Source organism: Mirounga leonina, unplaced genomic scaffold, assembly GCF_011800145.1.
Source record: "Mirounga leonina isolate KUSES-001 unplaced genomic scaffold, KU_Mleo_1.0 Mir_366, whole genome shotgun sequence".
NCBI classification, from domain to species: domain Eukaryota; kingdom Metazoa; phylum Chordata; class Mammalia; order Carnivora; family Phocidae; genus Mirounga; species Mirounga leonina.
This window is the reverse complement of record NW_023270709.1, coordinates 7486489-7511973: the sequence shown is the minus strand read 5'-3', so window position 1 is coordinate 7511973 and position 25485 is coordinate 7486489. Positions and strand designations below refer to the sequence as shown.

At 40.6% G+C, this 25485-nt stretch overlaps 1 protein-coding gene across 6 annotated transcripts in view; it reads left to right on the top strand.

Annotated features, from left to right (window-relative positions):
• LYRM4 (LYR motif containing 4) overlaps positions 1 to 25485 on the top strand; it is a 277622-nt gene that overhangs the window by 49730 nt on the left and 202407 nt on the right. Inside the window, exon 3 of one of the 6 annotated variants that reach the window (XM_035030784.1) lies at positions 5269 to 5498. The exons of the other annotated variants lie outside the window; for them this stretch is intronic. Within the exon in view, the coding sequence (XP_034886675.1) occupies positions 5269 to 5343 (75 nt within the window). The 3' untranslated portion in view covers positions 5344 to 5498. Of the gene's footprint in view, positions 1 to 5268; positions 5499 to 25485 lie in introns of those variants that run through there. 6 annotated transcript variants of the gene reach the window in all.

Below are 25485 nucleotides of genomic sequence, written 5' to 3'. Positions count from 1 at the left end.
TTCCTAGATATTTATCAAGCACCTACTCTATACCACCTAATTATGAATTGACTTTATAAGTTCTTTGGAGGCAGAGTTGGGATTGGAATTTTCAAATCCGTCAGAACCTTGTAGATGGTCTTTCTCATTTTGACTCTCGGGAGACAAACCTTTCCTCTTCATTCTAGATCACACCTATTTGTTCACTTAATAGAACAGAAATATATGGACTCTAATAGGGTACCCCAGCAATACTTTCCCCTGTGCCTATATAGATCAACTAAGATTGGATCGAAAAATCAATCTACATATTTAAAAACTAATAAAGCAGTCAGAAGCAAAGGAGATTTAAACACTCTGTCTTGGACTTCAATAAAAATCCTCAGGAAATCAACATGAATTTATATACAGTGACTGGAATTGCCCCCTGAGTGAACCATGTATCTTTTGGATATCTGAATTCTTTCAATATGAATGAAAGATTCCCCAAACCCCTGTCAAATGAGAAGGTTTGATTACTTTTATAGCTTGGCCTATGTATGACGTTCATTTTTTTTTCAGTCTTTTCAATATATAGTTTCTCTGCAGCTTTAAAAAGACTTCTTCATACAAGAATTTAAACTAATTTCCTCCCTCCCTGCACTTTCTAGAAATTCCAGTAAATCCTCGAGTCTGGGGCAATACTATCCCCACCGTTGGCATTCCTATAGAAAAAAATACCTCTCAGTTAAAGATTGTGCATTGAATTTGCATGACTCCTCCGAGGCTGACATGTACAAAACAAGATTCCATTTTCTTTCTAGAAGAAGCCTATCCTATCTCTCCATTTTTCATATACAGTAATAGTTCTTTTTCATATTTGCATGTTCAGAAGAGCTCATGAGGAAGGCAACAGTAATGCTATTTATAGAAAGCTTTGCATGGGGTTTCATTTGGGAATATTTATTATCCTCTCCCATCTAGCCTACTAGAGCTTTTCACTCTTGAATTCCTTGAAGACCCATTTTTGTTGCTGAAGCATCTGAAGTGGAAGTAGATACCATCAACTCTGGAGCAGAATGTACACTGATCCATAGCAAGAGAGGAAGTTGTAATGTCAGCTCTGTTAGGACCATACTGTGTGATCTTGGGGTCATTTATTTGCCTAATTTACCACATGTGTAAAGAGATGATTTTATTGATGAATATTGATGATGGTGATGCTGCTGCTGGTGGTGGTGGTGGTGGTGATGATGTATGCTTGCTCTCAGTGTTGGCTCATTGTGTCCTCTTTACACGCTGACACTACAAAGTACTTTGAACATGTTGTCTCAGTTGCTAACAGCAGCCTTGTGAGAAAGATACTGTTTTCCTCATGTGTTAGATGAGGAAGTGCAGACTTTGCGTGTTTGAATAACTCCCCAAGGACGCACAATTAGGAGAATGGTGGGCCCACATCTATTCTCACTTTTTAGCCGGTTCTTAGAAGAGATATCAAACTGTGGGTGGTCTCATCTTAACAGGGGTAAATAAGACATTGGAGATGGGAGAAGGCAAGAAGTAGGTTTCCTTTTCTAATTGCTCATTTAGAATTCGTATTAAAAGGTAACAGCTTACCTTCTGTGGACTCATGAATAGTTTATCCTGAGGCACTGATCTCCTTTAGCATCTCTCAAAAAAACTCTCTCTGCCTTCAAAAGAAAAAAAAAACAGAGACCACAGTCTGAAAATGTTAAAGTTCAGCCACCTTATTTAAGAAGTGTTTGCTCAGAATTTCCCCCTAGATCTGAAGGTTGCAGCTGCAATTGTGCTTTTCCTGACAAGCTATCACTGAAGTGCCCTTCACTGGAAACCTTTTGATGCCTTGCTGCTTGGCTTGTCCTTTCAAGTAATCAAAGTTAATTTCAGTCATGCTTATGCAGAAGGTCTTCTTCTAAGATGACAAAGGAACAGTGTTACACCTTTTAGGCAGAGCAGTGGAAGGGGCTCGCCCCATTTATGTTTGTTTGTGTTTCTATACCACATCCTCTGAAGTGGCGGGGAGCCAGTGATCCCGCATGCCCAGGGCGTGTGTGAGAAATACACTTGTTTCCTGAGCACTTGCTATCTGCAGTTGGATATTTTCAAACTTGATGTGTTTCGTGTGTGTGTGTGTGTGTGTGTGTGTATGAAGGATAGACTCATTGGTGCTGTTGGAAAGATACCTCCTAATTATACATCTGTGAGTCCAAAAAACTGTTGTTTTACGCAGAGACATAATAGGAGTGGTAGCCAAGAGACAAGAAAAGGTTTGGAGCCAGATACACCGCAACTGAAATCCTGACACTTTTTCAGTAGCTCTCTGGCCTTGGTCGTGTTATTTAATTTCTCTTAAAATATTATCATCATTCAATTTTTCTACTCAAGGCAAAGGAATACCATTCTGAAGTTAATGTTAGTTTTGTACTTGCTCTGTTTTTGAGATACCAAAGCCAAACATTGTATCAGACATCTTCTCTCTTCCCCAATCTGGTAATTAAAGCTGTCATGTCATGAAATGGTCCATTATAAATAATCAAAGGGCTCTAAAAATTCTCTAAGATGTGGCACTGTAGTAATCTTAGTTTTATTCAATTAATGCCAGTATACAATTAAGTCAGTATTTTAAATATTTTCCTTTTTCTCAAACATTTCCACTTCATATGGCCTAAATTTGTCTTTTCTCCCCCACCCATCTCGACTCCAGAATATAGTGAAAATAGCCCCAACCCAGAGGCCACATGGATTTCCCCCTCAGTCTGTCAGAAGTTAGCAAAAGCATCACCACTAAGTCCATGACCCTTTAGGCCTCATCTGTAAAAAGTAAGGACTCGGGTACACTGGTTTCCTGGATCTCCAGGGGCACAAGAATTTATGTCTGAATCTGCCTTGTTGAGATCCAACTTGGGATTTCTTTCAACAGGTTATTCCATCTCACTAGTAAGTGAGTGCATTCCAGAACTGCCTACACAGAGATGGACAAGCCTTTGGAGCCCAATAAAAACCCAGGTGCTCAGTCATTAAGCGTCTGCCTTCAGCTCAGGTCATGATCCCTGGGTCCTGGGATCGAGCCCCGCGTCGGGCTCCCTGCTTAGCAGGGAAGCCTGCTTCTCTCTCTCCCACTCCCCTTGCTTGTGTTCCCTCTCTCGCTGTCCCTCTCTGTCAAATAAATAAATAAAATCTTAAAAAACAAATGCAGGCGCTGAATGCTGGGGGGCCCGGGAGCCGGCAGCCCTGGAGTCTGCTCCCAGCCCCTGCCGTGGGCAGGCAGTCCCCTTCTGCCAGCTTCCTCCTGGGGCTCGGGAGGGTTCTGCTCCATGACGCTCCGAGGTCTCCCTCACACCGGACATTTTCTGATTCGGAAAATAATTGTGGTCACGATTGTTAGGTCCCAGAAACACACCTGGCAATTTGGTTTTTGCCTAAGGGCGAGTCATGGCACCGACCTCCTCTGTTTACTGAATTAACTTTAAAAAGCAAACTGAGCTGCCCTGAGCTCACAGTCGGCATGTTTTGTTGAGCGTGGAGGAGGAACCAGGTTATGTAATGCCGAGTTATGTAATATTTGTTCTTAGGTGCCAGCCTCAGCAGCGGGGCCGATTCAAGAAAACCCTTTGGCTATACTTTGTAAAGGCTTTTAATAGCCAGCCATGGCGGGACCGCTCCCCGAATCCTGGTGAGGTCGGGGGGCCTGTGCACTGTGCACAGAAGCTGCCCTTTCGGACAGCTGGCAGACTGTAGATACCTCACTTGGCTGAAGAGGTTTTCTTCACTGGGCCTCGACAGGCCTCTCAGAAGGAGAGACCGGGAAAAAGAGCAAAACCGAGTGTGCCTCCCACGGACAGCCCTGCTTTATGTCCTGCCCGCGCAGCCCTGCCCTTGCGTCCCGACCGGAAGCAGCTGAGTCTCTCCTCAGCCGGGTGGCAGGCTCCCTGAGGGCTGGGCCTGCCGTGTCCAGTGGACCCACGCAGCGCCCAGCAGACACCTTTCTGCGTTCACCGGCGCCCCGCGGGAAGGCCTCGAGGGCCCTTCCTCCTCCTTTCTTGCCTGCCGAAATCGTGTCCGCCGGGCCGCCAAAGCACGGCAGTGTGACTCTGCGGCATTAATTACATGGCACTGCAGTGCTGTGTTCATAAGGCATGTCTGCCCTTAGCCCCTGACCTTCCAGAGAGGCAGGGCCATTTCCTTGTTCACCGTGGTACCCCCGGTGCCTTGTAGATACAGTGAGCCCTCCATTAATCCTTCAGAGTCATGAAAGCTTGGTCGGAAGACACGGAAGGAAGAGTTTTAAACTGAAACTCAGAAGGACTGGTTCTAGCCCACGCTGTGCCCCTGACCCAGGGCAAGAGCAGCAGACTTGGCCTTTCTGACCAGAAGTCTTCCTAGCATCTTCATGAATGCAGAAGGACATAAAGCGCGCTGACACCCTCTACCATCAGCAGAGCCGCTCACCAGTGAGTAGAGTTAACAACCTTCAGGCCCCAGCACTGGGCCCTCAAACTAAATATCCTGCTTTGCCTGAGGATGTGGCTACCGCCCGGGTACCAAAAAGGAAGCCAGGAACTCCTCCTGGAAATTAGTGTATTGGCCAGAATAAACCGAAAACAAAAGTCGATCTGGTGAGGTGAATTCCAAGAGTAGGAAAGAAGGCTCCGTTCCGATTTTCTTACCCCACTAGGAGGCACAAAGGGCACGGGATCCAGGAGTCGGGAGAGATTTCAAATCCTGGTCGTCACGCCCTAGCTTTCTGAACTTAGGAAAATGACTTCCTGCGGAACTCCTTCTCCTGTTCCCACCTTGTTGGGAGGTGAGAAGACAGAGAAATGTGTCTGTAAAGCATGCACCCCCACACCTGACCCGTGGTGAATGTTCAGTAAATGAAAGGTGGTTGCAGCCGTGTCCGTGCATCAGCTTGTTTTTCTCCATACTTCTTTTAAAATCTCAAGTGCTGAAATGACGGAGCTGTGTCACAGTTTGGTTTCAGATCTCTAAACATGCAGAAAGGGAGCCGCTGCCAGTCCCCCTCTCAGGCGGCTCTGTTCTCCAGTCTCCTCCATGGCGACTCCAGAGGCTTTGCTAATCTGCCGGCTCTTGGCATATGGTACTTGTTGTAATATAGGTCTGACTTTCCAAAATACTTTTCAGTGGTTTCAGTGAAGCTGCAAAGACTAGATTCCAAGTGACAGTTTCTGTATGAAATATTTATCACATGCTGATAAAAGCATATCCACCGACTGGAACCAGGAGGGCAAAAGAGAAGTGCAGTTCACTATTCTTACTTTCTTCTTTTAGATGTTCCTGTCACATTGTGGACTGCCAGGCAATGAAATGAAGGAAAGACTACAGGCAAATAAAAAGAGCAGGTAGAGCCAGTTGGTGTTTGGAAGTGAAAACTGGGGGTGCCTGAATTTGAATAAATAAAGGTGTCCTCAAATTCAGAAGATGGGAAGGCAGAACCAGGAGCCCTTAATGGGCCTAGCAGGAAAGCACACTATACAGGTAGAAAGATTTGGTTCCACCGTTGTCTTTTCTTTTTTTTTTTTTTTTTTTTTTAAGGATTTTATTTATTTATTTGAGAGAGAGAGAATGAGAGACAGAGAGCATGAGAGGGAGGAGGGTCAGAGGGAGAAGCAGACTCCCTGCCAAGCAGGGAGCCCGATGCGGGACTCGATCCTGTGACTCCAGGATCATGACCTGAGCCGAAGGCAGTCGCTTAACCAACTGAGCCACCCAGGCACCCCTCCACCATTGTCTTTTCACCCACGCTCATACACAGAGAACGGTGCCTGATCAACAAGGTATGTCTTTGCAGAGCTTGGGGGAAATTTTCCTTAGATTTCTGTAATGTTCATCTCAGACAATCCATATTTATTCCTAAGCATTTTGGAGTGTCCGCAGGAATGAGCTACCAAAGTAGGGGCAGAGAGGGCTAAGAATGGTCAGTATTTGAGGAACTTGTTTTGTGATGACCGGTGAATGACAGATATCACATTGGAACACATGCCTTCATAGCAGTGGACAAGTCATGAGAGTTGTATATGTGGCTTCTTCATTTAATAGGGGTTTTGATCCTTGTCTCCTTGAGGGCAGGCACTGTGTCTGTCCCCACACTTAACCACAGTATCTTACACACTGATAATGCTTAGAAAATATTGCTGAATGAATTATATGCTTTGGGGCACCTGGGTGGCTCAGTCAGTTAAGCATCTGACTCTTGATTTCATCTCAAGTCATGATCTCAGGATCCTGGGATTGAGCCCCACGTCAGGCTCCACGCCGGGCATCGAACCTTCTTAAAATTCTCTCTCTCCCTCTTCCTTTGCCCCTCCCATGCTTGCTCACTCACTCTCTCTCAAATAAATAAATAAATAAATAAATAAATAAATAAAATATGCTTTAATTACAAAGGACTAAATTATATATGCTTGAATATCTTAGTAGTGGCTCAGTGTCATCCATTCTATTTAGGGAATAACCTTTATCAACAAAGTAAAAAGCCATACCTGAGCTAGCAAAGTTTTGATCCATAAAACATAACCTTTTAGAACCATAACCAATTATAAAACTCTCTTGGAGACAGATAGCGGTCCTGCCATACATACAAACTTAGGACAGTCTATTCGTATTTTGGGGGGAGGAATGGGAGAAATAAAGAGAGTGGGGGTTACCATAGCTGCTTTGGAGAGGCCTATTAGAGCAAGTTATTCTTATCCAAATATCTGAATGAAAAAGACTGGTGAGTTGGTCTGCATGCTTCTTCCATTGCCTGCATCTTCCTTTGGTAGCCTTTTGGGATGGCATTAGGTTCGTGTACCTTCTGTGTATATGTGAGAAGATTGGAAGCTGGGAAATGAGCCTGTCCATGATAGGTGGGGGATCAAAGGCAAGGCCAGGGAACCAGGCTGCCCTTTGCCCCTCTGGTCAGTTCTCCAGAGCTTTCTGGAATACAGGTGTTATAAACACAGAGGTCCTCAATACATTATGACTTACTCACCTTTACCCTTTGGGAGAATTCTTTTCATGTGAATTCAGACATGCCCAGAAATGTAGGAAAGTCGAAAGCAGTCATGTTCTTGCCAGGATTTATTGTTTAAACAAATCCATTATGAAAATTCAGCTTACCGGGCCGCCTGGGTGGCTCAGTAGGTGGGTGAAGCGTCCGACTCTTGGTTTCAGCTCAGGTCAGGATCTTAGGGTCCTGGGATTGAGCCCTGTGTCCAGCCCTGCGCTCAGCAGGGAGTCTGCTTGAGGATTCTCTCCCTCTGCCCCCCCTTCTGCCCCTCCACCTGCTCACGCACTCTCACTCACTCTCTCTAAGTAAGTGAATGAATAAACAAATCTTAAAAAAAGAAAGAAAATTTAGATTACCAAGGAAATGTAACTGGAGATTGAACACTTATATAAATTAATTCTGGTTATGGTTATTCAATGACTATGGAGACTACAGGGGTTAAAACATTTTTCTCTCTTCTTCTATGCTACATACTGCAGGCATGGATCATTTCATTTACAACTACTCTGCAGCATGTCCTCATTTTATAGGTGAGGAAACCAAGGCACAGAGAGAGGGATTAAGGAGACGGAGACTCCTTAGACATAATGGTTGAAGGCAGGATTTTTGAGCTGAGGTCTCTTACCACCATCCCTTTTTGCCTGACAGTAGGATCTTTCATTGCATTTTAGTAAAATGAATTTTACAAAAATCTGATTTAGATAAACTTCTGCAGCTTGAAAACCCCCCTTTTTTTAATGACGTAACTTTTTTTTTTTAAGATTTTATTTATTTATTTGACAAAGAGCACAAACAGGCAGAGCGGCAGGCAGAGGGAGAGGGAGAAGCAGGTTCCCGCTGAGCAGAGAGTCCGACGTGGGGCTCCATCCCAAGACCCCAGGGTCATGACCTGAGCCAAAGGCAGACGCTTAACCTACTGAGCCACCCCACCGAGGTGCCCCTGAAAACCCCTTTCAACTAAAAGCCAGTGGGTGCTCAAAATCAAGGAGTGGGTCTCTGGGGAAGGGACCCATAGCACTGTGACTCTTGGATCTCCGTGCCCTTGTCCTCGGGTGCACGCTGAGAGAATGAGGTGCAGCGCCCCCGAGCCCTCAGAGCTCTTCAGGCCTTACTGCTGGTAGGATCTGAAAGACAGCTCCCTCTGGAGGCAGCAAGCATTAGCTCAAGGGGTGAGCCAGAGGCCTGACCCAGAGCTGAGTGGAAGGCAGAGAAGGGAATTAAGTCTGACCAGTGAAATGACTCACTCAGAGAAAAGCGATAGTTTGTGGCATGAGCAAATTAAACTCCCTCCCACCTCCCCCACCAGACCAGGGCCATTTGAGGCTTTGGTATATCTCCAGGGCATTTCAGGGATCTAAAGTTTTTGTCTCATCAAGAAGGAGGGCAGATGCCTGTCCATGCACTTGTGCACCCAGGAGGGACCTTTTAGGCGTACATTACTAAGGTTCATATTACACTGCCTGTAGCCCTTCCTTGATAACAAAAGGAAACTGAATGAAGACTAGCACATTCCATCTCAAATACCTGTGTTACTTACTCACCTCAAATACTTGCAACCATACACTAGTGAAGTTTTCCATTATCTAAGCATTTTGTAATGTTTGGAAAGAAAAACTATAATCAATCTCAAAACAACCATACATTTCCCCCAAGAAGAAGGAAGTTTTCATCTTTATTTTAACACGTTTTGTGCCTGTATGTTGTAGTACACTTGGGATTTAGTTCAACTCAGCTTTAATTTTAAACTGTATTACTGGGGGAACCAAAGGCTACCTGATCTTTAGTGGGATCTTCAAAGACAGGACTTTGCACTTTCTGCTCATGGTTCTCAACCTTGATTGTACACTGGAACCACCTGGGTGCTTTCACAAATCCCTAGGACCAGGCCACTCCAGGCCAATGGAATTAGAGACTCTGAGGGTAGGACTCAGGCATCAGTAGTGTTAAAACTCCCCAGATGACTTCAACATGCAACCAAGGTTGAGAACCAGGAGTTGAAACTGAGCCCCTGAACAGGTACCCCCAAACCTGTCACCCTGCACTGAGTACCTATTCTCCAGAAGGCCAGCAAATTGTCTTTGATTTTTGTAATTACTGATCTCTGGATCTCTCTAAATTAACCTTTGCCCCAGGGATAATTTTTGTTCTGTTGCACTTACACAGAGATTCAAACTCTTAAGTTCTCTTATATATTGAACAATGCAACTCTCTCTTATTACCACTGGAAATCTCACGTGTTCCCATAGTGTGCATACTCCTGATGAAGCTCTTTGGGTTTTGGCTGATAGAGCAAGACAATATTCTTCACAACCAAGTAGAATAACACAGCTTAATGTCAAAAGAATGGCAGAGACGTCTTCTCAGTAATGCAGTCTTCATCTCAGGGAGAAGTTATTTAACAGTCTTTGGGGGATATTTTTTAGTGCAACTGAGGGTTTGCTGCTCATATAAATTGTAGCTCATCCATCCTGCATTTCTGCTTGTCACATAAACCCTGGCGATAAGAATATCTGCAGAGTCCTGTATCTACATAGCAGCCATAGTCCAAGTGCAGGTAAAATTATTCAGGAAGTCATGCACCTTCTCTTCTTTCAGGGGGAATAGATGGGAAGAAAAGAAGATTAATAGAGCTGTAGACCAAGAAAGATACTTGTAAGATTTGTTCAGCCTTTCAGGATAGTTGATAGGAGTGTGCTCCTTACTTTGGTCTGTTTTGAAACTCCACAGCCATCAGATGCACAAGTTGTCCTCAGCATCTCCTGTCAGATAGATCACCATGGGAACAGCAAGGAGACCAGTGGAGGCATAACAGGGCAGCAGCTTTTGGGAGCTAGCCCAGTGACAAATGCTAATGCACCAGGCCAAACGTTCTAGCACTCAAAGGAACTGGATTATCAGGGCTTAAATTGGGGTGTGTTGGCCTGCTGGTACACCAAATTTTTCCAGATTTTTCTGGAAATTTCCTGGTCTGATTTTTCTCAACTCCAGAAGCAATCAAGATTCAGCCTGTTGATGAAACTTTCTGATGGAATCTGGCAGTTCAATCTGTTCTTCCCTAGCGAAGGCCAATATTGTGTAGATTTCACTAGATCATGTGTTCCTTAACTTGCTAGAACATTCAGTGTATTCCTTTCCTTTTTTCTTTAAATGACAGCCTTACTGACACTCTCTCTCTCTCTCTCTCTCTCAAATAAATAAATAAATAAATAAATATTTTTTGAAAAGGGGGAGGGCACATAGGTGGCTCAGTCAGTTAAACATCCAACTCTTGATTTTGGCTCAGGTCATGATCTCAGCATCTGAGATCAAGCCCCTCGTCAGGCTCCACAAACAGCAGGGAGTCTGCTTGAGATTCTCTTTCTCCCTCTCCCTCTGCCCCTCCCCCTGCATGCACTCTCTCTATCTCTCCCCGTCTCCTTCTGTTCCTCCCCCCATCCCATGAACTCACACCCTCTCTCTCAAATAAATAAATCTTAAAAAAAAAATAACTTTATTGAGACATAATTCACATATCATAAAATTCACCCATTTAAACTATACAATTCAGTGGCTTTTAGTATATTCGCAGAGTTGTGTAACCCATCACCACAATCATTTTAGAACATTTTCATCATCCCGAAAAGAAACGCCATACACATCATCAGTGACCCCATTTCTCCCCAATCACTCTCCCCCAGCACTTAGAAACCACAAATCTCCTTTATGTCTCTATGGATTTACCTACTCTGGACATTCATATAAATGGAATTTATTTTTGTGACTGGCTTCTTTCCTTTAACATGTTTGCAAGGTTCATCCATTCATAGTATGTATTGATACTTCATTCCTTTCTAATAGCACTGAATGACTGTATCACATTTTATCTATCCATTTATCAGTTGATAAACATTTGGGCCATTTCCACTTTTTTGCTATTGTCAGTGATGCTGCTATGAATACTAGTGTACAAATTTTGGTGTAGACATATGTTTTCATTTCTCTTGGGTAAATACCTAGGAGTGGAATTGCTGGGTCACATGATAACTGTTAACTTTCTGAGGAATGCCAGCCTATTTTCCAAAGTAAGTGCTCCTTTGTACATTACCATCAGCAGCTTGTAAGGGTTCTAATTTTGCCACATTCTTGCAAATACTTCCAGCCATCCCAGTGGCTAGGAAGTGGTATAGTGTATACCTTTTATACATAAAACAACCAGATTTAGATTGGAAAGCTAATGTTGACCTAATTGCTCTTGGAACATGCAAGGGAAGGTTAAGATTATTTTTAATTTTTATATATTTATTTTGTCCACATGAATCTCAGGCCAGTCCTTCTCTAGATCTAGACCCCAGTTCTCTGTGAGAACCAGTTTAAGCCCTCATTGATATTACAGTGTGTATAAGAGTTCCGGTATGGCTTGGAAGTGTGCATTGGGCAGCCAGGGTTGATTCAGATAATCTGAAGCTCTGGTTGAGGGTGCTGTCTTTCACTGCTCCATGAGACCCTCCCTGAGCTTGGATTGAAGAGATGAACTTCCCAGATGACCGGGGTAATGTGCTTTGCCTTGCATAGTGCCTCATAGAAGTCTTTCACACAGTAGGTGTTGGTTGATTTTTTTTTTTAAACTCTACCTTCTTCCCTACAAAAATTCAGCTGCTGTCTCAGACGCATAGACCTCCTTACCACTAAGTCAGTCTTTTTTATATCCTTATTCTTTACAGATCTGATGTGGTTTACTCCTTGAAACTTCGTATCTGGTCCTCTCTTTCATGTAAACTGTTAGCCTTGGTTTAGTAGATCTTTGCACTTGGGTGTTTTATCAGCACTTGGAAGCCCTCATGACCAAAACCTAATGAGTTATCTTGCCTTCCCTTAAACTAATTTTCCTTTCCAAATTCCCAGTACTTCCATTCTCTTGGTAATGCAGACTCAACTCCTTCCTCGCCCCTATGCACAGAGAATGGAGCCTTGATTGTTTCTGTACTCCATTTAAAATAAATCTAAGCCTCTTTTCAGGTCCTCTAAAATAGGGTACCTGGAAATATTCAACTATGTTCTGAGGTACCACCCTGAAAACTATCTTCTTCTTCAGGTTCAGGCTTGGGTGTATGCTATTCACTTCTGTAGTCAGGTCTAACCAACTCAGGTATTTGGCCCAGCCTTTAGCTACGTCAATGTGTGTCCCGATCTTTGACTCCTCTTGAGTACTTTCCTTGCCTGCCTTATCACGAATCACCAGTAAGCATTCTGTTTTTTCTATAGAACTTTACTTGAGGTTCTGTTAGATATTCCTGTTGACTAGATGTTCATCTGTTTAAATAATCTCACTGTTAATGTGAAAGCACCCTTTGTTTGCTGACAGCCTGATTTCCCTGGGCATTTATAGTGCTTAGATGTGTATTGATGGACATTACTCTGTAACTGTTTGTGTCCAAGCACTCTGGGAGGCTCATCAATCTTGTGCTTTTTTTAATTGACATCAATAATGTGTTTGCATTTATCAATATTTCCTAATTGCCAAGTTATAACAGTGGAACTTCTGTAATAAATCATGCCCACAGATATCTTCAGACATTAAGGTTTAAGGTTTCTGTCAATATTTTGATGTCTTATAAATTGTTTTTATGAGGATTTTTTTTCCTATGAGAAAGGAAGAACCGTGTAGCAAGAGACGGAGAGAATTGAGTCAGTGTCACCATGTAAAATTAAGTTAAAGGGCCAAATCATTCCAGTGAAAAGAGAAGAAAGCTATTTCCCAAGCCAGTACAGTACGTTCCCATAAAGTTCAGCGTTACTGTCCAAATGAATGCTAATGTGTCTCCCTTGCGAGTGATGTACTGTGCCAAGCCTCTTCCTGGAAGAGAAATTTGGACAAAAGGACAGTTTGCCCTCTTGCAAGAAGGAACTATTATCAGTTCATTTTTCGGGAGAGGAAACTGAGGCGTTGTAAGCTGAAGTTATTTGCAGAGTCAAATAGTGACTTTGCAAGGCCGGGACTCATACCCAGGGCTCCGCAGAGTCCATGGTTAGATTATTTACCTTTCAGAGACAGACTTGACCAAACCTCCAACGGTGAGGGAGACCCATAGGTGTCCAAGGACTGAATCCACATCATCTCTTAGGCATTTGAACACTCTAGAATGTTCAGCTCAGAAAAAAAGATGAATGTGAAAGGCTCAGGAGGTCTGTCCTCATATACCTGAAGACCCTTCCCTTGAGGGAGAATAGACCTTGTCTTCTCTGCATGCAGGCATCGGCAGTGGGGCCAGCCCTCTGACCTGCCGAGAGGCGGTGATGTGCCGTAGTTACAAGAATGGACCCAGGAGTCACACTGGCCCCAGCAAATCCCAGCTCAGCCACTCACCAGCCCCCACCCTTGGTCAAGCCACTTGACCGCTCTCTGTCCCACTTTCTTCAGCTAAGATGAGAATTTTGACAGTACCTACATTATAAGGTAGTTGGGAGGACTCAGTGAGTTAATATGTGAAAAGTGCTTTTGATAAAGGTGCTTGGCACATAGTGTGAAAAGTGCCACTCTTACTATTATGACATTATAAATCCAGATTAGGTGTGAGGAAGAGTTCTCTAAAAAAAAAAAACCACTCACCATTTATACATTAATTCTGCAAATCTTTATGTATGAGACACTTCTAGACAGTGGACCACAGCAGTAAATAAGACAGATCTAGTCCCTGCCCCTGTCCTCATGCTGCTCACATTCTGTATTAGGGAGAAAGGAAATTACTGTGTGAATCAATAAAGCAGCCATTCAACCCCTGAATGAACCATTCCTGACACTGTGACCCCCGCCCTTGCCCTGATAATCACTGAAGAGGTCCAGGCACAGGCTGACCGAGGTCATCGTGAGAGGGGTTTGCTACTGTGGGATTTTATAATGTTCTAACATCCCTCTGTAAAGTAAGGTTAATTTAATACAGCCAGTGAATAAAACATCAATTCCAGAATTGCTTTACTTTAAAACTGTCTGTTATCCTCTGGATCTTCGAGGTGAGGTGGGGAGATTATGCAGGACAATCCTCTGAGGTACAAGAAGGAAATGTGGGACTTCTGCTTATAATTTTTATCTCATCTTTCTAAATGTATATTATTGTGTGTATCTTATAATGTGCATAATTTAATAGCACAGGAGCATATGTGGATAACATCTAAATAAATATAAACATACATTAAAGTTGCATGCGTAAATATATTTTGCTAATAAGGTAAATGATTTAAAAAGCTTAAAGTCTGACGCTGTAAGTTTTAAAATGACAGCTTTCTCAAGTCAAAAGCTATTGTAATAATGAAACAGTCTTTTTATGTTTTCCTTATTTCTGATGTGGTCATTTATGGATAATTTTCAACTTTAAAGGTAATAGTTTTCCACATGATGGAAAATGAAGACATACTTTGACCTCTACTGAAGAGCTTAAAAATCAATCGTGATAGTCCTTAATGTTTTTGTAGGAGTTAATGGTTTTATTGCATTTAATCCTCCTTTGAGCCCATGAGATAGGTCTTAAACCCACTTTGGAGATGAGGGAACAGAGCATTTTAGAGGTTATACGCAGAACTTTCGGCAACTAATCATTTTGCTAGAGAACAGAAATTTTAAAATTAAGTACTGTAAAGTATACCAGGGAGTACCTGTTAGTATGGGTCGAGGTGAATGCTGACCAATCTCTCTTATTGCTAGGAGAAGGACTGTGGCTATTTTTTCTTACTATTGCCATCCTGTGCTCTTACCTCAAGGGCAAAACCCTATCAAGTAATGTATCATTCAACAAGATTTATTTGGAATCTGAGATGAGCCAGGCCTTCAGGGTGCTTTCAGTTTACCAGAGGAGGTAACACTTCTTTTCTAATTCCCAAATCGGGAGCATGAAGTTGACTTTTAATTAGAGGCAAATTTCAGTTTGGAGGATAGTCTCCATGTTCTCTCCCTCCCCATCCCCATATATCAGCAGTCAGGATCCTTAGTTGCAGTCAACAAAAAGCAACTCTGGCTAATTTGAGCACAAAGAAGATAGTTAAATATGTGTTCAATTAATGAACAGTGAATTCCTGTCTGTGTTCCTTACTCCCATGAATGGATAAGGTTTTAGGGGTAAGGGGACAGAGAGAAAGTTCAGAAGCTTGGAAAGGAAAGTTGGGCATACGTTCTAAAAGAATGCCTAGAAATTAGTTCTCTGCTAACTGTGGGTTGACAGAGATTTATGTGGATCTGTTGGATTTTACCTAGTAAGATTATTCTATAGCATGAAAAACAAATTACTTGGAGTTCAGAGACCTACATTTTCTACTGTTGAGCTGTGTTATCTTGAATAGGTTACATAACTTTTAGGTCTTGGTCCTTTCTGCTGTGAAATGAATGAAATGATAGATTAATCTCTAAGTCTTCCTGTGAACTGTCTCTGCTGATAGAAATGTTGCATGTCTGCCCTGCCTAACACAGTAGCCACTAGCCACTTGTGGCTGTTGATTCAGCACTTGAAATCTGGCTGTTTTGACTAAGGAACTGAATTTTTACTTTTAATTCATTTAAATTTAAATCACCACTTATAGCTAGTGGCTACCATATTAGACAGCATAGTTCTAGAGCATTCTATGATTTTCTGGATTCTGTAGGTTTACATAATATGAGATAGAGACCTAGAAGGTAGAAAAGATGAAAATCAGAACTTTACATTGGTGAAGAATTGCATTCATATTTCAATACCTAATTATATGTCAGGAGAGAAGAGCATAGTCTAAAAATTCACATAAACAGTGTAAAACGCACAAGATTTGGAGTTAAAGGATCTGAATTTGAACTCTGGCACCATTAATCATGAATATATCAGCCCTATCTACCATACAAAGTTTTAAGAATCACATGAGATTATAAATGTGAAACCCTTTGTAAATATAAAATCACTTCATGTACATTAGTTATTCCTTTATTACATGGAGTCAGTACAATGATCTTACTAAATTACAGATATCTCATAGCTTTTCTTAGGTTCTTTGGGGTTTTGTTCATTGGTTTTTGGTAAAGATCAAGGGTAGTGAATGAAAACACCCATATATAAAACATTACACCTAGTGTTACTTCATAACTTCTTAGTTCCCGATCAGTATACCTTCTATTTCTTTTTCTTGTCTTACTGCATTAACTAGGACTTCCAGTGCAGTGTTGAAAAGAGTGGTGAGGGGAATATCCTTGCCTTGTTCCTGATCTTAGTGGGAAAGTTCCTAGTTTCTCACTGTTAAGTATGATGTTAGCTCTAGGTTTCTTGTAGATATTCTTTATCAAGTTGAGGAAGTTTCCCTCTTTCCTACTTTACTGAGAATTTTTATCTTATTTCATAACTTCAGATTTATTCTTTTAGCCCTTACAGCTAGTTTGTTTGTTTTTTTATTATTTCCTTCCTTAGAAGCATTCCTTGGGATCTGATTTAATACTCCTAAGTGATAAAATTACTTCTTTTTAGGTCCCAAAGATAGGGTTTTGTGATGGTTAATTTTATGGGTCAACTTAGCTGGGCCAAGGTGCCCAGATATTTGGTCAAACATTATTCTAGGTATTTCTGTAAAGGTATTTTTTGGATAAGATTAACATTTAAATTGGTGGACTTTGAATGAAGCAGATTACCATCTATGATATGAGTGGGCCTCATCCACTCACGGGTCTGAGTAGAACAAAAAGCTGATACCTCCCCACCCCCTACCCTCACTGAGCAAGGAGTTCTGCCAGCAGATGGCCTTTGGACTCAAACTGCAACTTCTCTCTGAGTCTCCAGTCTGCGGCCTACCCCCTACTTGCTAAGCCTCTATGATCACATGAGCCTGTTCCTTAAAATAAATCTCTTTATATATATATATATATATATCTACGTATACTACATATACCTATACATATGACACACATTCTGTTGGTTTTCATGCCCTGCTTAACATACTTTTAGACTATCAGATCGTATTCCTGTTAAAGCCCCTGAAATTAAACATAAACCATTAATTTCAGTTATTCTTGTCTAAATGTCAATTACAAGTACCTTGGTGCTCTATGTCCATTTTCTGTTTCCTTACCTTTGTAAGGAAACATTTTCTGTTACCTTACCTTTCCTTACCTCCTAACCAAACTGTATACGCAGAATTTGATTAGTAAGGCACCTGTAATCCTATAATCAGACTTTCCAAGGGCCTTTCCTGATTGACTACCAGTTTCGGCTAGGGGATTGTGAGGGTCTCTGGTCTTCTTTCCTTGTCTGCTCCTGTCTGTCTCAGCCATAGACAGGGTCTCTTGTTACTTCGATTGTTAGGTAATTTAGAGAACAACTTCAGTTTGCCTTTTTAGCACTTTAGCTGGGAAACTCTACTTTATTTCCCCTTCCCCCATTTCTCTTAAGATTCCCAATGCCTCTTTTTCAAAGACCAAAATGGGAAGAACAGAAGCACTACATACAGAATCTGTCTGCTAATGTTACCAAATCTCCTCCTGGCCATTTTTCTCTACTCTCTGTAAGATTACATGCTAAAGAGCCCTGCCCTTCCATCACGTGTTTCTTCAGTTGGAGTGGCTAATGACCCACAACTTGATAGTCTTCAGAAATACTGCTTTTTAATAAAGCTATCAAGGCATTCTTGGGGTTGTTTTTTTTTTAATATTTATTTGAGAGAGAGAGAGCACAATCGGGGAGAGGCAGAGGGAGAGAGAGAAGAAGCAGACTCTTCACTGAGCAGAGAGCTTGACTCAGGGCAGGATCCCAGGACCCCGGGATCATGACCTGAGCTGACGCAGACACTTAACCAACTGAGCCACCCAGGTGCCCCTAAGACATTCTTTAAATGTATTTTATGGAGAAATAATCACATGTAGTATATGGAGATGCTGAAATAGAACTTATTGCTCAACAGGAGGAGAAAGTGTATTGTCACTCAGAGTTTCTTTTCTAATATCAGCCCCTTCACTTTCTTGTTCAAGGATCTTGCATTTTAGGCTTTCTGCTATAGAACGCCATGCTTTTTATTATTGTGTCTACCAAACTACAAATGGGAATTAAGCTTTTATGCCTAGACACACTTTGGATACATTATGGGTATAGCTTGTGGATTTGATGTCTTTTAACTGCACCAATTGAGAAGAGTTGATCTGATCACAGGAGAGAGCAGCAGTGCCCCTCCCACAGAGCACTTTCCCCATGACAAGGCCCCCACAAGCAGTATGTTCTGTTCTAACAAGAAGGGGGATGCATGAGGCACAAAGGTCTAATTGTCACAACAGTCTAGTAATGATTAGGACCTCAGAATTTTTTTTAATGTTTGCATTAACTTTTTTTTCTAATAGACCCTTGCTACATGTCACATTTGGAAGAGTGTGTGAGGAGTGCTTTTTTAGAACATATCCAGGGCGTGTTCAGGGAGGTGAGAACAGAGTGCCCATAGTCTGTACTTTTCTCACCCGGCTCACCTGGTAAGGGAATCTTTGTATGGCAGGGCCAAACCCTGCCCTTGGGACCCTCCTTCCTGGTTCTAGCAGCTCTCTCTGCCCAACTCCCCCTCCACTCCCTCACCCCTGGTCGTCTTCAGTTAGAAGTTACAGCATGTTAAAAGTCATTCACAAGGTCCTATAGAGAGTATACTACTCAGCAAAGAGGCTGTGTCTCTGAAGAAGTGGATTATAGACTCATCTTAATTTTATAATGCCTGTGATATTTACTGATAACATGTATGGGAGGTTTGCAAATTTAACTTTGAAGAAGTTTATGATTCACTCTTCTAAATGTGTGCTCTACTCAGTACACATTGCCCCAGTACCTGTGGTAGGAATGTAGGATAGTTTATGGGCGGACTATTAAAACTAGCATCTCAAGCATGTTTCTTTGGAATGAAAAGTAGCATATTGTTCTTCTCTGGATAGTTTTCTTCTTAGTAATAACTTAATAATAATAATTTTTTAATTATTATTTTACTTGGACTTAAACAGTTTATGTAAAAGAATAAATATTTTACCCTTTACTGAATTCTACCAGTGTTAGCAGTTTTTTTGCAATGTTTGCTTTATCTCCTATTTCTTTTTTATTTTATTGAACTGTTTGAAAACAAGTTACAAGCATAATACTACTTCTATATGCTTCACTGTATATCTTAGAACAAGGGCATTCTTCTATATTATCACAACACTATTTTCACACCTCAGAATTGAACATCGATACATATTGTGGAATATGCAGTCCATTTTCAAATTTTCCAATTATTCTATGTAACCTTTTATAATGCTTTTTTTTTCCATGATCCAGAATCCATTTAAGGATCAAGGATTGCATTTTCCAGTCACGTTTCTTATGTCTCCTTTAACAAAAAAGAGTTCCTCTGCCCTTTTCTGTTAAAGGAGACATAAGAAAAGAGGTCCTCTGCCCTTTCTGTTAAAGGAGACATAAGAAATGTTCCCTAATACGAATGTGTGAGATTCTTTCTCTGTTATTACACTCAGAGTAATCACTTTGGCAGGAACACTGCTTTGGTACTATGACGTTCTCCCTTTGCATTGTATCGGGAGGCCCCTAATTCTGGTTGTACCATTATTTGTTTCTGCTAAATCTGATCATTTGTTAGAGTGGAATTGACCAGATATTGACATTATAAGCATCCTGTTTCTCTTTGTAATTAATAAATAACCTATGCCCCATCAACCTTTCACCCTTTGCCAGTGGTTTGCAGACCCATTAACATACCTTGCCTGAATCAATTATTTACTGAGCGGTTATAAACTGTTGATTTTTCTTATTCCCTTGTCACCTAGTTTGCATCTATATATCACTGGGAAGGGGGGGCATTTTTAATGAGGATAAAACCTAAATTACATTCAGGTACATTTCTCACTTGTCTGTCTTAATTCTCCCAGTTCACCAAACTCCTTACTCTAGCCCAATCCTCAATGGAGATACTTCCTGCTAACCCATTCCGAGGTTTTATCTTGGAGTTCTATTCTTGCCAGAGTCACATGGCTCTATCTTTACACTCAGAGGCTTGGGGTCACTCTGGTCTCGGACTTCAGATCATTCCTTGAATTGCCTGTGACAATCATTCAACCTACATGGACCACTGGCATGAACAAAAATGGAGACCACGTTTGCCTTTTTAGCCCCTCTGGGGATCATAACTGCACACTGGGCTTATAACCTCTTTTTTTTTTTTTTTAAGATTTTTTTATTTATCTATTTGGCACAGAGATAGCGAGAGCAGGAACACAAGCAGGGGGAGTGGGAGAGGGAGAAGCAGGCTTCCTGCCGAGCAGGGAGCCCGATGCGGGGCTCAATCCCAGGACCCTGGGACCATGACCCGAGCCGAAGGCAGACACTTAATGACTGAGCCACCCAGGCGCCCCTATAACCTCTTTTTACATAAGCTATGGTGAACAGTTCTCCTGTGAATCAGTTCTCTTTCGCCTCATGATTTTTTTATGGCTTCCAGTATTCCATTTTATGTCTTACCATGATATGTTTATTCTATCCCCCCAATGTGGAAAATTTACTTGTTTCTTTTTATTTTTCCCCTATTACAGACAGTGTGGCCATAAATATCTTTATGTACATCCCTGTTTTCTTAAGGCAAATTCCTAAAATTAAAATCAGTGGTTTTTAAGGTATTGAGGCAGTTTTTATAATTATTATTTTTTTATTTTAATTCCAGTATAGTTAACATACAGTATTAAATTGGTTTTAAGCATACAATATAGTGATTCAACAATTCTACACATTACTCAGTGCTCATCATAATAAGTGTACTCTTTCTTCTCCTTCACATGTTTCACCCACCCCCCACCCACTAAGCATCAATTTGTTCTCTGTAGTTAAGAGTCTGGGTTTTTTGGTTTGTCTTATTTTTTTTTATTTGTTTTGTTTCTTACGTTCCACATAAGAGTGAAAACATATGGTATTTGTCTTTCTCTGACTTCTTTCACTTAGCATAATACTCTCTGTTGGAAATGGCGAAAGATTTCATTCCTTTTATGGCTGAATAATATTCCATTGCATATATATGCCATATCGTCTTCATCTGTTCATCTGTCGATGGACACTGCCATAATTTGGCTATTGTAAATAATGCTGCTGTAAACATAGGGATGCTTGTATCCTTTTGAATTAGCGTTTTTATATTCTTTGGGTAAATACCCACTAGTGCGATCACTAAATCATAGGATAGCTCTATTTTAAATTTTTTGAGGAACCTCCATACTGTTTTCACAGTGGCTGCACCGTTTGCATTCCCACCAACAGTGCATGAGGATTCCTTTTTCTCAACATCGTCACTAACATTTGTTGTTTCTTGTCTTTTTGATTTTAGCCATTCTAACAGATGTGAGGTGATACTGTAGTTTTGATTGCATTTCTCTAATGAGTGATGAGCATCTTTTCATGTGCCTGTTGTCCATCTCTATGTCTTCTTTGGAGAAATGTTTGTTCATGTCTTCTGCTCATTTTTAATTGGATTATATGTTTTGGGGATGCTGAGTCAAAGTTCTTTATATATTTTGAATACTAAGCCATTATCACATACGTCATTTGCAAATATCTTTTCCCATTCACCAAGTTGTCTTCTGGTTTCATTGTTTCTCTGCCGTGCAGAAGTTTTTGGTTTGATATAGTCCCAGTAGTTCATTTTCACTTTTGTTTTCATGGCCTCAGGAGACATATCTAGAAAAATGTTGCTACAGCCAATGTCAGAGAAATTACTGCCTGTGCTCTCTTCAAGGATTTTGTTTGTTTGTTTGTTTGTTTCAGACCTCACATTTGGTCTTATCCATTTGTGATATGGTCCTTATCCATTTTGAGTTTATTTTTGTGTGTGGTGTAAGAAAGTGGTCCAGTTTCATTCCTTTCTTGTAGCTGACCAGTTTTCCCAACACCATTTGTTGAAGAGACTATCTTTTTTCCATTGCATATTCTTGCCCCCTTTGTCGAAGATTAATTGATTATATAATCATGGGTTTATTTCTGGGCTTTCTGTTCTATTCCATTGATGTGTGTGTCTGTTTTTGTGCCAGTACAATACTGTTTTAATTACAACAGCTTTGTAGTATAACTTGAAATCTGGAATTGTGATACCCCCAGCTTTGCTTTTCTTTTCCAAGATTGCTTTGGCTATTTGGAGTCTTTTGTAGTTCCATACAAATTTCAGGATTGTTTTAGTTCTATGAAAAATACTGTTAATATTTTGATAGGAATTGTATTAAATCTGTAGATTGCTTTGGGTAGTTATGGACATTTTAAAAATATTTGTTTTTCCAATCTATGAGCATGGAATATCTTTCCATTTGTTTGTGTCATCTTCAGTTTCTTTCATCAGTGATTTATAGTTTTCAGAATACAGGTCTTTCACCTCCTTGCTTAAGTTTATTCCTAGGTATTTTATTATTTTTGGTGTCATTGTAAATGTGATTATTTTATTAATTTCTCTTTCTGCTGCTTCATTTTTAGTGTACAGAAATGCATTGGATTCCTGTATATTATTTTTTATTCTTACGGAATTCCTTTATCATCCTGGTAGTTTTATGGTGGAGTCTTTAGGGTTTCCTATATATAGTATGTCATCTGCAAATAGTGAGAGTTTTACTTATTCCTTACCTTTGGATGCCTTTTATTCCTTTTTCTTGTCTGATTGCTGTGGCTAGGACTGCTAGTACTATGTTGAATAAATTTGGTAAGAGTGGACATTCTTGTCCTCTTCTTGACCCTAGGGAAAAAGCTTTCAGTTTTTCAGCTATTGAGTATGATGTTAGCTATGTGTTTTTCATGTATGGCCTTTGTTATGTTGAAGTCTGTTCCCTCTAAACCAACTTTGTTGAGGATTTTTATCATGAATGGATGTATTTTGTCAAATGCTTTTTCTGCATCTCTTGAAATGAACATATGGTTTTTATTCTTTCCCTTGTTAATGTGATGTATCTGTCACCTTGATTGATTTGCAAATACTAAACCACCCTTGCATTCCAGGAATACGTCCCACTTGATTGTGGTGAATGATTTTTTTTTTTTTTAAGATTTTATTTATTTATTTGAGAGAGAGAATGAGAGACAGAGAGCACGAGAGGGAAGAGGGTCAGAGGGAGAAGCAGACGCCCCGCCGAGCAGGGAGCCCAATGCGGGACTCGATCCCGGGACTCCGGGATCATGACCTGAGCCGAAGGCAGTCGCTTAACCGACTGAGCCACCCAGGCGCCCCGGTGAATGATTTTTTTAATGTATTGTTGATTCAGTTTGCTAATATTTTGTAGAGGATTTTTGCATTTATGTTCATCAGAGACATTGGCCTATAGTTCTCTTTTTTAGTGGAATCCTTATCTGGTTTTGGTATCAGGGTAATGCTGGCCTCCATAGATTGAATTTGGAAGTTTTCCTTCCTCTTCTATTTTTTGGAATAGTTTGAGAAGATCAGGTATTAACTCTTCTTTAAATGTTTGGTAGAATTCACCTGTGAAGCCATCTGGTCCTAGGCTTTTGATTACCGATTCAATTTTGTTGCAAGTAATCTGTTCAAATTTTCTATTTCTTCCTGCTTCAGTTTTGAAAGGTTATGTTTCTAGGAATTTATCCATTTCTTCTAGGTTGTCCAATTTGTTGGCATCTAATTTTTCACAATATTCTCTTACAGTCGGGGCACCTGGGTGGCTCAGTTGTTAAGCGTCTGCCTTTTTTTTGCTGGTGGAGGGTCTTATCTCCATGTTGATGGCTGTCTTAGTTTATGTCGTTTGGACTTCAGAAGAAAGCTCCTAAATATTAATAGGAACATAAAAAAGCAATCAGGCAGGGGCACCTGGGTGGCTCAGTCGTTAAGCGTCTGCCTTAGGCTCAGATCATGATCCCAGAGTCCTGGGATTGAGCCCACATCAGGCTCCCTGCTCGGCGGGAAGCCTGCTTCTCCCTATCCCACCCTCCCTGCTTGTGTTCCCTCTCTCACTGTCTCTCTCTGTCAAATAAATAAATAAAATCCTTTAAAAAAAATGCTCTTACAATCTTTTGTATTTCTGTGATGCCACTTGTTATTTCTACTCTTTCATTTCTGATTTTGTTTGAGTCCCTCTCTTTTTTAGGTTTTTGTTTTTGTTTTGTGATGAGTCTGGCTAATCAATTTTGTTGATCTTTTCAAGAACCAGCTCCTGGTTTTATTGATATGTTCTATTGTTTCTTTAGTTTTCTATTTCATTTATCTCTAATCTTTATTATTTCCTTCATTTTGGGGGGTTTTGTTTCTTTTTCTTTTTCTAGCTCCTTTAGGTATAAGGTTACGTTGAGTGTTTAGTCCATTTACGTTCAAAGTAATTACTGATATGTATGTTATTTTTTTATTTAGTTATTTGGGTTTGTGTTTGTTTTTGTAGATCTTCTCTGTTCCTTTCTTCTCTTGCTCTCTTCTCTCACCATAAGTTGACCTTCTTTCAGTGATATACTTGGATTCCTTTCTCTTTATATTTTAGGTATCTGTTACTGGTTTTTGATTTGTGGTTACCATTACATTTGCATATTATGTCTTTTGCTTGTAGCAGCCTATGTTGATGGTCACTTAAGTTTGAACCCATTCTTTACTCCTTTCTAAGCCATGTTTTAGGTTTATGATGTCTACTTTACATCCTTTTATTTTGTGAGTCCCTTGACTGATTTTTATAGATATACTTATTTTTACTGCTTTTGTGCTTCCTACTGTTCTTACTTTTACTTATGATCTTTTCTTCCCACTCAGAGAATCCCCTTTAACAATTTTTGTAGGGCTGGTTTAGTGGTCCTGAATTCCTTTAACTTTTGTTTGTCAGGGAAACTCTTACTCTTCTTCTATTCTGAATGATAGCCTTGCTGGATAGAGTTTTCTTGGCTGCAGAATTTCACCTTTCAGCACTTTGAATATACCCTGCCACTTTCTTCTGGCCTGCAAAGTTTCTGCTGAAAAACCAGCTGATAGCCTTATGGAGTTTTCCTTGTATGTAACTATTTTCTTTTCTATTGCTGCTTTTAAAATTCTGTCACTACTTTTTGCCATTTTAATTAGTATTGTCTTGGTGTTGCTCTGCTTGGCTTGATTTTGTTGGGAGATATCTGTGCCCCTTGGATATGGATTTCTCTTCCTTCTCCAGATTCAGGAAGTTTTCAGCTATTATTTCTTAAAATAAATTTTCTGCCCCCTTTTCTCTCTCTTCTCCTGGGATCCCTATGAAGTATATATTATGATCCTTGATGATGTCACTAAGTTCCCTAAATCTCTTCTCATTTTGTATAATTTTTTCTCTCACCTCCTCAGTTTGATTACTTTCCATTCCTCCACCCTCTGGTCACTGAGTCATTCTTCTGATTCCTCTAGTCTACTATTTATTCCATCTAGCCTATTTTTTATTTCATTTATTATGTTCTCCATCTCTGATTGGTTCTTTTTTATCTCTTTGTTAAGTGTCTCACTGATGTCCTCCACTCTTTACTCAAGTCCAGTGAGTATCTTTATGATCATTATTTTAAATTCTCTATCAGACATATGACTTACCCATTTTG